General features: G+C 51.4%; 3 protein-coding genes across 3 annotated transcripts; all 3 read right to left on the minus strand.

Moving 5' to 3' along the window:
* Positions 1-3: 3 nt before the first annotated feature.
* On the minus strand, positions 4-1,085 carry M436DRAFT_37978 (oxidoreductase-like protein; the record flags this gene model as incomplete). Its single annotated transcript, XM_013575278.1, has 3 exons — positions 4-371; positions 427-682; positions 738-1,085. 3 exons carry the CDS (start codon positions 1,083-1,085, stop codon positions 4-6), a joined length of 972 nt encoding a protein of 323 aa, XP_013430732.1.
* Positions 1,086-3,984: 2,899 nt separating this feature from the next.
* On the minus strand, positions 3,985-5,185 carry M436DRAFT_38158 (uncharacterized protein; the record flags this gene model as incomplete). The annotated part of the gene is made up of 2 exons (XM_013575307.1): positions 3,985-4,100; positions 4,156-5,185. The coding sequence occupies 2 exons, from the start codon at positions 5,183-5,185 to the stop codon at positions 3,985-3,987; spliced, it is 1,146 nt and encodes a 381-aa protein (XP_013430761.1).
* A 2,854-nt stretch (positions 5,186-8,039) lies between these two features.
* Positions 8,040-12,133, minus strand: M436DRAFT_38017 (uncharacterized protein; the record flags this gene model as incomplete). The annotated part of the gene is made up of 3 exons (XM_013575286.1): positions 8,040-8,977; positions 9,032-9,353; positions 9,404-12,133. The coding sequence occupies 3 exons, from the start codon at positions 12,131-12,133 to the stop codon at positions 8,040-8,042; spliced, it is 3,990 nt and encodes a 1,329-aa protein (XP_013430740.1).
* Positions 12,134-12,368: the final 235 nt, after the last annotated feature.

The raw sequence follows: 12,368 nt of genomic DNA on the forward strand, positions 1-12,368 counted from the left end.
ATATCAATTGTGTCCTTCCTCTGCGTTTCTCTGCACAGCTTCCTGGTCTGCATGCTTTGCTGGGTCGAACACATAGATCGGGAACTCGAGGAACAAGGTTCGTTTGAGAATGACAGGCATCCTCTTGTAGAGGGCTGGCGGGAAGGGAATGAGCATGCTGGTTTGGTGGAGGTAAGCAGCATACTCGTTCCAGCCTTCTCCCTTTTCATATCTCTTCTTGGCTCCAGGACGTTCTTGTAGAGTCAGACCGGACACGAACATCAGCAATGTTGTCAAGAAGATTGGTCCGACAATACTGGCGAACAGAGCTGCCTTTGCGCCGCCATGCACATAGTTGTAAGACGCAGGAGTGACGGCAAGCATGAAGATGGCTGGAATGAAGATATTAGGTTGATATCGCCAGGTTTTTCGAGGGCAAAAACTTACAGAATTGGATGAGAATCTCGGCGAAGTAGTTAGGATGGCGAGACCAGGCAAAGAAGCCTTTGTTGCATACAGCACCACGCTCTTTGTGGTTCTGCTTGAATTTGTACTTTTGAATGTCGCTGACGGTCTCCATGATGATGCCGATTGCGAAACCAATCACGGCCAAAATATCAGTAGCTTTGTTGAAGGCAGGTTGCGGGTATCTGTTGACAATGGGACTGTTCAAAATAGTCACAGGCATACTGACTGTCCAGACCTAGACGTCGAACTCATCAGCAACGTCCAGAAAGCAAGAGGTCATAGTGACTAACCCAGAGTGTTTGGAAGGAGTAGAAGCCTAGCATGGGCAGGACCTTTCCACGCTTGTCATCGAAACGATCGTCCTTGCCAGTCTTGATGATGCGGAAAAGTAGAAAACCCGCAAGACGTGCTCCCCAAAGCATTATGAAAATGCTGTCGACAATCTGACGCGCATTGTGGCCACCGTACATAGAGACTGTGATGATGGCCAAGAGGACAAAGTTGGTTCCGCCAGCAACATCGTTCAGCTGATCGGTCTTGAATCCGACAGAGATACCAAAGAAAATGGCTTGATATCCAAGAGTGATCAAGAAACTGATCGCGAGATAGTAATCATCAAGAACATGGACCGGTGCCATGTTCGCTGTCACCTAGTCCTTGACGTGGTATCGTATAAGTGATTCGATGGGTAATGAAAATATGATATTAGTAATTCGATATGTCGTGTCGTTCTATCTGAACAGATCTGCAGGGAAGTGGTATACAGAAAACCATTCAAGGGTCCTTTTCTGTGCTTTTTGTTCCAGGCTGCGGATGTCGAAGGAAGACAAAAGGTTAAAGTCTATGCCGTCATCCACCAAGTCTCAGTCATGCATCCCTTTGCCAAGCCCACGATACAACGCTGAGAGTGAGATCCCTCCGAGTCTGACACTCTTCATTGCGATCCGAGTCCAGAGTCCAGAACCCAGCAAGGCGTAGTATTGTCAGTTTGATCCTCCAGAGTTCAGCTTGAGCGTACATCTCTTCACAATATCATTCTGTTGCAAAGGAGAGAGAAACCATGCGACCGGGACGGCCAAGTGAAAATCAGACAGAGAGAAACCGTGGGATCAACTGACTATCCTCCATGTGAACTCCACGTGTAGATGAACACGACTATCACTGATCGTCTTTTGTACAACCTCACCTCATACCAGTGTTGTGTTTCAGCTCTCCAATGCTGTTAAATTGTTGATTTGAACGTCGAAAGGAATATGTTGCAGGCTGCGACATGGGCAGTTGGATTTACAGAAGGGGGCCGCGTTGGAGCCAAGTCTCCCTAGCTTGATAAATGCTCCTATATGGTATGGCTGTTGGACATTGCAATATTATGCGGAGACAAGTTCTTGTTAGCAGAGAGCCTACGAGACACTGCTTTCCAAAGGGGGCATCTATCAATTTCGAAGCTGTGACAGCACCCCCCACTCGACTTGATCCTGCTGCAATCTCACCAGATTCAGGTCTATCTGACAGGCAACGCAGATAGCACATACACGTAACATCGTATAGACGCATGGCCGGTCGCGGAGGAAAACGAGTGAAACGGCTGCTTGAACAAGACCATCACACATCCCTGCTGCATACGAACCACATCGTTGGTGGGATAATGCTCGAGGACATGAACCGAGCTTCATCACTCGAGATGGGCTCTGCAACGTGCAGTCGATCATCGACGAAGCAGAAGCCCTCGAGTAAGAGATAATTAGCGATTATATCGCACAGTAATGGTGGCTTCCCTTCTGTCCGACCCATGTCAAGCCTTCTCAAGCTCCAGACGGACGGTCCAAGGTGTGACAGCCAGCGGATCTATCCACAACGCACACAAAGCTGTGTGGAGATGTCCACGCAATGCAAGAGGCACAGAACATATCTGATGGTGTGTCGGACTCGGATCGTTGTGCCTACATGATGCATCTCGTATCTGCACGGTCCAGCCTGGAGAATATCATACCGCTTCCATGTCTCTGATATGCACTCTTACGAAGCCTCTATGCGGAGTCGGGGAGAATGCCTTTGGGTGAGTGGAATGGTAGAGGCACGGCTCATGACTGGTTCAGACACAGACGCACGCACGCACGCACTCCTCAGTTGATCGCATCTCTCATTAGTCCAAGTATGCCGACCGTGTTCATCATCAAGCTACCCCACTACTGTCTACGAGAAGAAACAAAAATTGATAAATTGTCGTTACCGTAGCGGTGGGTACGCTTTTCCACCTAACACAACGGGTCTGCATGACCACTCATGGGCCTGACGCAGGTTGCGGTTCTTGTCCGTTGACTAAATTCGACATGCTGCTTCTCGTCGTTGGCGATTCAAGCCTCTCATCACGATGCTGTACCACCGTCATCAGCATCATTGTATACGGCCTATAAGAAGCCAAATCGCAAAATGAAAGAATAGAACCTAAAAAATTAGAGACGAGTCCTCAACAGAGCCCCGCGATGACCACATACAGCACGATCAAGGTCTGCCCTTGTCAGCAATCTACGCACCGGTCTCTAGGTCCTGGGAATATCTCTCATCAACGTCACACTCGGAGTTACATCATCATCATCGACCTTCTCAGTTTGTGCTTAGGTCCCCGAGTGGTCGGCCGGCGTGTGGAGGGTGCGTTGCGCCCTTTCGGAGTCCCAAGACTTGTGTCACTGACGAGCGGCGGAATGCCACCGCGTGGCCAATCATTGCCTCACCGGGGATACTCGCTCCCAGTCCGAAGCTCTCTGATTGGGTACAGCGTCTCAAACCCTGACCTTTTAGGCCCTGGTCACCTCGGTGGCCATTATGCTGGCCCCCCATATAACACGCGTCATTGGGCAAGATTGAACCGAACTTAGCCGCCAAGGACCACAGACCAAAAGGCGCGACCCCGTTTCGCAAGCCTTAGACGTTGATGGCGTCGGACTAGCGTACCCTCCAGCTCCGATCAAGCATCGAGTCATGTTTTGGCAGGTTTTGATCAGCAGTCCGGGAAGAGTCATGAAACCGAGATGTCGTGCTCGGTGGAACGGACGTCACAATAATTGAGAGTGTTTGAATATTTGTTGCAAGATCATAAGAGCTTGTGGGCGTATGCCACATCTCGTGTAGCAGCGCCCTCTTTTGATACTATTGTACAGAACATACCGCCAGTCTTGGGTAGGAAAGCAAAAACAGATAAAGTAACGCCATGTACGCCTATAGTGGGATCCACAAAAAGCCATCTCCAAATCCATGGGTATCAAGTAGAAAGTGTAGCGATTGACGATGAAAGGTATTAGGTTTCGATATGAGGTTCGTGATCCAAGCTCCAGGTTGGAAAAGTAGAAGAACATCTTCCGAATCGGAGGCAGGCGCGTGAATGACGCCAGCGTATTCGGGTATTGCCAATGACGATTAGGTCGTGAACAATGTAGTGTCCAGACCAAATGATGATGATACAAGGCGTTGAACAGAATGTTGAACGTATGCGAGGGTGTTGATGAGGTGTTGTCAGACAGAAGCGGAGGCGCTTTGTGCTTACTCGTCATCCGGCGAGGCGTGCGAGTCTTCGCCCTTGTGTACCTTGCGGTGGCGTCTAAGGTTGGATACGACTGAGAAATGGCGGCCACATCCCTCAACATCGCATGCAAATGCTGCCATAAAGTTAGCTGGTGTTTCTTGTGATATCTTAGTGCACTGGGAACTTACGCTTCTCGCCAGTGTGGCTGTACATGTGGGTTTGAAGAGAGCTGGGACGAGTGAAGCGCTTATCGCAAATCTTGCACTTGTGCTTCTTCTGAGAACTCGAAGAGACCTTTGAGCTGAATTGACCCATCATGGATTGAGGTGCAGGAGGCATGGCAACACCCCCTGACAGAGCAGTAGGGCGGGGCAATGTGCGAGATGATGTGTCGACGGACTCGCTTGCCGAGCTGTAATCGCCGTATGAAGCCTCGCTGACAGATCCATAGTATGATGAAGGGTAGGTGCTGGAGGATGAGATGGAAGAGTGGGCTGAATGTGTAGAGGGGAAGCCATATGAGTCGGTTGAGCTTCTGGCGGAGCCCTGGTTTCCATAGATGTTTCTGGGAGTGATGTCTTGGCTCATGGCAACCATGCCTCGGCTGGCATCAAGAGCATCACTGAAGCTGCTGCGCTGCTCTGTCTCATTGGGAGCGGCATTCAGTCTGTTGACGTCAATTAAGCTGCTCTGGCGGTGCTTTTGAGCGAGCACGGGGTTTCCAAGGAAACTGGCGGAAGCTACTGACGGGTGCGAGGAGCGACGGTCCTGGTTGTAGGCGGCGTATGAAGAGGTCTGAGGGTACTCGCGGGCATATTGAGGAGCAGAGGTCGGGGCGTACATGGCGCCAGACGAGGGAGCCGATGTGACATAGGACGAACCATAGGGACGAGGAGCACTGAGGCCGTCTTGGCCTGGTAAGCTGGATTGCGCGTAGAGAGCATCCAAAGAATCAATACCTGAAGCCAGAGTAGGAGCCGGCATGGCACTCGAGTGCATGGGCATGGTCACACTGACACTGGGGGCTCTTGCCACCAAGTGATGTGCGCCGGGATCGCTGACCATCGAAGGTTGAGGCAACGAGGTAGCGTACATGTGGCTCGGCGCAGGACCGGCAGACACCCATGGGTTGGTGAAATGCGGTGCGGCGGGGTAGCGCATGTGGTCGTAGGAGAGGTGGCCAGGGACCTGCTGGCGGTTGTCGACGGCCATTGCCATTGTGTAGAGAGATGCGAGGGGGATTGAGAGAAAAAGAGTAAAGAAGAGACAATGATAGTGTTGTTGATGATGGTTGGTAGAGAGATGAGGCTCGAAGCGTGTGTTGATGGTTTGGGATCAACGCTGGAGAGGGGTTCACAGAACGTGGAGAGGACGATCAGTGTGCGTCCAACGAGGGGATCAGCGAGTTTATGTGTTTCGAGTTTCCTCTGAGGAAAGCACGCTCAAGTGTCGCGTCCAAAGGCGGGATTTGCTAAGCCTCTGAATGTGGACTGCCCAAAAAGCTTAAACGCTAGAGGAGAGAGATGCTAGGGCCAGAGAGAAGCTCGAGGCGATTTCGGAGCAAGGGTAGATGAGGTTGGGGTGCTGATAGCAGACGAGTCTGAAAGAGGTAAGAGATTTGAGGTCTTGGGTCTTAAGATGTGTGCGGAGGCCGTAGTCGTTTCAAGTCTTGGTGGAAAGGTGGGCCAGTTCGTGAAATGTAGAGGATCACCAACGACGATCAGCGGGGAGCAGAGGTAGAAATACGCACCTGCCTCAGCGAGTCACCACTGACGTCGACCTACAGGCCGATGTGGCTGTCTTAGCTCACTGCAGGGTTCAACCTTAGCAGCCAATCGCCGTCGACGTGCCGTCTCCACTCCGTCTACCCCTAGCTTTGGTTAGCGCAACGGTGCCTCTTGACTCGTCAAGCTGTGGCCTTTTAGCTGTGCATACACTTCCTCGAGTGCGAGCGGTTCAATTGATTGCGATTCACCTTGTGTGTCGAACTTTACACTGCCACCTCCACATCTTGCACGCCCTCACCATCTTGCAAGCCCTTGCTACTCTAAGCACCTCCAGCTGCCAACCAGACGAGATTCGATATCTGTCGCTCCGTTTACCTGGAACTTGTCCCGTGCATCATGCGGCATTATTGACAGACATTTGTTTACCATCTGGCTTTCGCTGGCCTTAATCTCATTCCACCTGCTCAGCTCAATGTCTGAGCTTTAAGGACCATCTGGCAAGTTGACTTTTCACTCGAGAGCTGCTTGCCTCTTGCAAGTGTGTGTCTCTCTCGTCCGACCGGGTGTCCTTTCGTACGAAAGCAAAAAAGCCGTTGTCGGATTCAGTCCCTCGTGCCGTTGACTGGCTGGCACCTGCGAAGCTTGGACATGGCGTTTGGCTGGCAGGTCGGTGGCTTTCGGAGGTGGAGATTCCGTGCAGAGCTAAGTCATTTAACCATAATGTGAGCCCACAACCCCTTGTCTTGTTCGTTGTGAGCAACGCCATTTCATTGGGTTCATGCTCCCAAGCCACTTGCAGCTGCTTAGCTGCCAAAGGTATGTTTCGAAAAACGCCGCAGCCGTAATCGGTCCTGCAAGCGTTCCAATTCCCAAATGCAAACCGTCATGCTATGTCCGGAACCCCCCAATAAACATCCGTCACTGACTCTTATACACTTTATGGCGTTTGCTTTTGCTTCGTCGCCTAGAGAGTGTGAGCAAGCCACTAACGGTGCTGGTCCACAGCGTTGTTCGATTCCGTGGTAGCATGATTAAAGATTAGTGGAAACATTGCTCGCCACAAAAGCCTGTGGAAAGCTACGCTTGTCTGCCCAGAGAACTCGTTGCGGTCAAAAGGCACACTACATGCCGATCGTTCCGTCAGCCACACTTTAAGTGCACCGCTCTTGCTCGTACCCCCTCGACCGTCGCAACCCAGGGTTGCACTGCCGGTCGGGACTTTTTGCACCAGAAGCCATCGACCCAAGAAGAAGAAAAACAATCCCAGCAGCACGAGGTCGGAGCTGGGCCGTTCATAACGGCCGCAAGAAACAACATGAGTCTTTCTTGCTCGATTGGTGGCGTTTAAAGACAAGAATGCTTAGGTGCGCGTGTGATACATGCGTGCTATGGCTGCTAGTTGGCTGCATCTGATGTTGCTTGCGTTCCCTGATTCCAAGCTCGTCCAAATTGGACACCTTACTATCCCCTTCATGATGTGCTATGGTCCTCTTCCGGTCTGCGATTCATTCAACATGACTCCTTTTGCTCTGCTAGGCCTGTCAAACGCGGGATCTGTTGCCACGCGCCACATGGGGACCATTAGATGCGGCTGATAGTCGGGGACACATTTCTTATGCTTTGATACGGGACCCAGACCAGGTCTTTGTAGATAAAGTTGGCATGAATTGTGGATTCTGTGTCGTGCGAACGAAGCACTTCCCATGTGCTCTCAACATGTCCGAGCAACGACAGCCCATTTCCCCGACCGACCCATCTCGTTGGTGCTTTAGTGTGGAACATCTTGCTTGGTCCGGTCAATTCAATGGCATTTGCCATGCGCACCTTGGTGGTTGTACCAGTGTCTTGGCTCTGGTGGAATCGCTCAAACCTTGTTCCCCGTGTCGTCCGCATGCGTGCGCCCACTCTCTACTGTCTTGTACGCCCGTAAGAGGGACATCTGGAATAGCATACCGGTTTGCTCTATGTAAAGTTTTCTCCTTGTTGCCTTTCGTCCGTCGCATGCGATCCGTGCAGACTCAATATCGGATCTGAGTCCATGGAATGTAGATGGCTCCCCTGTTAGATTGGTCCGGGCATGGAAATAGTGTCTGTCCCATGCGCGATAGGCATGCTCAATTCAGACATCCACGTGCAGGTGCCTGCCGCACAGTCAAAACTCCATTATCCAGGGTTGGAATCAATTCTATCGTCAAGGATTACAGTCAAAGCTATGCATGCACGGCCAATATGTTCCAACCATGCATTTTGAAAGGCCCTTGGGTCACATGCCTCTTTTAGTTATGTTCCATGCCAAAACACCAATCTCATCTCTCATCTCTTATTGTAACAGCTCAGTAGATCTATCACTCTGGCAGGACTGTCTTGTCACCATCTGACTTCATCCGTGTCCCCATCGATGGTCTCCCAGGACGTGACTGTGTGTTGCTGTCCACAGTGACATCTAGACTCGACGTATCCACATCTGGCTGGGTTACGTGGTCCAGGGGTGCGTTCCGAGTCAGCTTTTCAATGTTCTCACGCGTAAGGGCCGAAGGCCGGGTCTCAGTCGCTTCTTCCTGAGTTGCTGTGTCTCCCAGAACGCCCAAGAGCTTCTTGGGTGTAGCTGCGCTAGCAAACAACTGCTGATCACGGAGTTGCATCGCTTTCTCCTCATTCCGTAAACGGTCCATCGACCGACTCTCTGCTGTCTCCGCAGAACGCGCAAACACCGTATCGCTTTGGAAGTTGAGCTTGTTGAGTTTTGTTGCAAGGACATCTGAGGCTCCTTGGTCCTTCTTAGGGGTAAGCGAATCTTCTGATGTTTTTCGCTCCTTCTGCACAACACTCCTTGGAAGAGCAGGCTGAGGGACATCCACGGCTCTCGCAGCGGCGGCTGGGCTCGAAGACAGGGCCGCCTTGCGTTTCTTCTCGACAGCCCACTTCAACAGCATTTGCTCCAAGGTCTTGCCCTTGACAGGCTTTGCTAGATAATCATTCATTCCAGCATTTTCGCACTTTTCGCGGTCGCCTTGGATCGCACTGGCGGTCATTGCAACAATGGGCGTGTTCTGGATCTGCTGATCCGCGATGAAAGGCTCGCAATGTCGGATGGTGTATGTCGCCTTGTAACCGTCCATCACAGGCATTTGGACATCCATAAGAATAACATCCGGTCTTGGGTGGTCGGGACTTTCAGGTTTGCTAAGATAATCGAGTGCTTCCTGTCCGTTCCATACAGCATTGACTGAGAACTTGAGCTTTCTGATCGTTTTCAGAGCAATCTGTTGATTGATAGGATTATCTGTGCAATGATCGTCAGGAAGCTGTTCAGAGGTTTACAGTCACATTTACTGACCTTCAACAACCAGGACTTGAGTGTTCCGCCTCTCCTCGTCTGAGAGCGTTAGAGGCACGTCGAAATGCGCTGGAGAGCCTCGTCGCGAATCGAGGGATGCTTGACGGAGGCCTGGTTTCAATGGTGAGCCTGGGGGTTGTGGCCCACTATATTCTGAGATTGATAGCTCGGATTGCAATCGGTGTGGTATTGGGCCCATGTCCAATAGTGGCGAGTCACCGGATAAATATGTTGCCTTGTTGAAGGGAATCCAGAACGATGCTTTTGTACCGAGACCTAAGGAAGATTCGAGTGAGATCTCACCATGCATGAGCTCGACCAACTGTCATAGTCAGTACGTGTCAACGATCATCTCTCAAGAATGCCACTCACGTTCTTGCTGATGGTCAAACCGAGACCAGTTCCGCCAAAGCGCCTGGCAGTGCTAGAATCGGCTTGTGAGAAAGGTTGGAAGAGTCTTTTCCGAACCTCTTCTTCAATTCCAATACCAGTATCTTCGACAGTGAATTCCACAGCCACCGTCTCGGCAGTTTCCTCTCTAATCTTGACCTGCATTGTCACGCTGCCCTCTGAGGTAAACTTGATCGAGTTGGTAAGGAGATTTGTCAGGATCTGTCGTAATCGGCCTGGGTCACCCATGACCTTGAGGCGTTCTAGCTCCTGAGTCTCGTCGACATACATTAGGCCCTTGCGTTCGGCCGCGAACGTGAGCATCTTGTTGACGTCGCGTACAACGACATTTAGGTCAAATTGAACATCCTCGATATCTAGTCGGCCACTTTCGACCTTGGAGAAATCCAGAATGTCGTTGATGACGGTGAGCAGACCGTTAGCAGATCGTTGTAGGTTCTCGGCACACTCGCGTTGTTCTTCGGTTAAAGTGCTTTCAGTGTCGTCCAGTAAGAGTTCCGACATACCGATGACACCCGCGATGGGAGTGCGGATCTCGTGAGACATGTTAGCCAAGAACTGCGATTTCATCTTGCTTGCTTCCTTAGCGGCCTCGCTCTGTGCCAGCAGACGCGAGTTCTCTCGGTCACGTTCTCGGAGTTGTTCTTCTCTTTTTCTCAAGTCTGTCACATCCATACTGACAGCAACAACGCCGTCAACGAAGGTGCCGCCTTCGACACCAGCGTTACGTTCCATACGTTGTAGCGGGACAAACCTTGTACGAACCCATCTGTTGGTTTCCTTCAGATGCAACTCTGTAGTTTCATCGATCTGTTTACCAGTAAGGATATTCTCAATGTATTCTCGGTGATGGTCACCGTCTAGAATGGCATCTTTGTCGAAAAGCTCAAAAACGTTCTTGCCGATAGCTTTTCTTCGAATCTCTTCGTCAGATGATTTGGAATTGTCGTTCCAAACGATAGCGCCTTCAAGCATGGACAGGTTGCGCTCAGGGTTTACCGACCATAGCGTAATTTTGGCCATTTCGATGACTTGTGAGAGTCGGAGTTTCGTTTGTCGTGCGTCCTCACGGGCAAGTACCAACTCGTGAATATCAGTACAAGTGCCAAACCACTTGACAATCTTGCCGGTGTCGTCCTTCATAGGCACCGCTCGTCCTAACATCCAGCGCCACTCGCCATCAGAGGAAAGGCATCTGTACTCTGTTCTGTACTCTTCTCCAGTCGCTAAACTGTGTGCCCATCTCTTTCCCGTTAACTCCATGTCATCCGGGTGGAAAGGGTTCTCCCATCCATTGCCCAGACTTGCCTCAACTGTCATGCCTGTGTATTCGTACCATCTTCTCGAATAGTAATCATGTTGGCCCGTTGGAGTTGTTGTCCAGATCATTTGTGGAATCATGTTGGTGATGTCTTCGAATTGACGTTCGTTCTGGGCCTTCTGGGCAGTGATGGTATTGGCATACTCGGTAACATTGTGGAAAATGACAAGGCCGCCGAGGAATTCGCCGGTCTTGCTGTCAGTAATTGTCTCGCCATCAACATCATAGATTATCTTGGCCCCGGTTTTGGGATGGTGCATGCCTAGACGTCTGCCAGAGAATCGCTTTTCTGTAGTCATGAGGTGCATGATAGGGAATTCGCTCATGGGTAGCAATTCCGAAAAGTCTTCCTTCCAAAGAACATACTTTTGAAGAAAATCACGCTGGTCTCGGACTCCGGTAATACCTTCTTCGCTGTCCGGGTCGACCATTCTGATTGCGGCTTTGTTAGGAATACCAAAGGACTCATCTTTCCACATGGCAAAGGCCGGGTCACTCAATGAGTTCAGCAGAGCATCTTTTAGACGGTTGGATTTGGAGAACAGCGAAGGAGCAGCAGCAGATGTGGTGAGAGAGGGCGGTCCACTGGGCAAAGCTTGGGGAGCGAAGACGGAGGGGCTTCCAGAAAGACTTGTGCGGTGTTGGTGTTGAGTACGGCGGCCACTCGAACTAGAGCTTGATCCAGAGCCTAGACCTGAAGAGAAGGTTGTATGGGTTCTTGCAACAGTACGGTGACTTGAGCGAGAAGAAGAAGACTGAGTTTCGGCAGCGGAAGTGAACATCAAGGTATAATAGTCTACATCATCGGCAGACCAGACAGTGATGATGACAGTGGCCTGGATGTGGCCCGAAGCATCGTGATTGACCTCCTTGGTCCGCGGAAGGCCAGTGGTAGGGTTGCGGTTGGTGGAGAAGACAACATCGACAGCGGCGTCGTGTACAGTGGTGCGAGCGAGATTGGCGCGGGTCAGAGGTACAGGGCTTGGGCGCACAGCCGAGCCATCATATGACTCGGCAGTGGGTGTAATGTCACCCCCATCCGACTTTGCCTCGGACTGGGCACTGGCATCGATAGCGTCTTGTTTGATGGTGTTGAGAAAGTCCTCCCAGCGCATCCACACCGGATTGGCATTCTGAAGAAGATCCATTCCGAGATTGTCCATAGCCACACCACCCAAGACGTCGCTGGCACTTCTTAGATCCTCATGCTCGTTGATCCCGGCGCTGTCTGGTACTGCGGGCGACTGCTGCAAATCTATTCCCAGCAACCTGCCCATAGCCTCGTTGGCTAGCACGATTGTTTTCTCGCTCGAAAGGACCAAGACAGGCATCGGTAGGTACTGCAAGGCAGTGAGGGCGGTATCGGTCATGCTGGGACCCGAGGGAATACGGATGGACAAGGGAGAGGACGGCGAGTGGTCTCGATAGTCCTCGTCGCAGGTCGAAAGGTCGAAATAGCCTCCAGGATTGCCAGCCGGCATGTCGTCCAGTCTCATGGCGCTCCTCTGTCTGGGCGAGGGAGAGGGCTGTCTCGCGTGTCGGGGTGCGTCTGAAGCCATGTCGTTGGTGAGGGTTGCGACGCTATGGCGCGCGCATTGCCTGACA

Source organism: Aureobasidium namibiae (genome assembly GCF_000721765.1).
Source record: "Aureobasidium namibiae CBS 147.97 unplaced genomic scaffold scaffold_2, whole genome shotgun sequence".
NCBI lineage: Eukaryota > Fungi > Ascomycota > Dothideomycetes > Dothideales > Saccotheciaceae > Aureobasidium > Aureobasidium namibiae.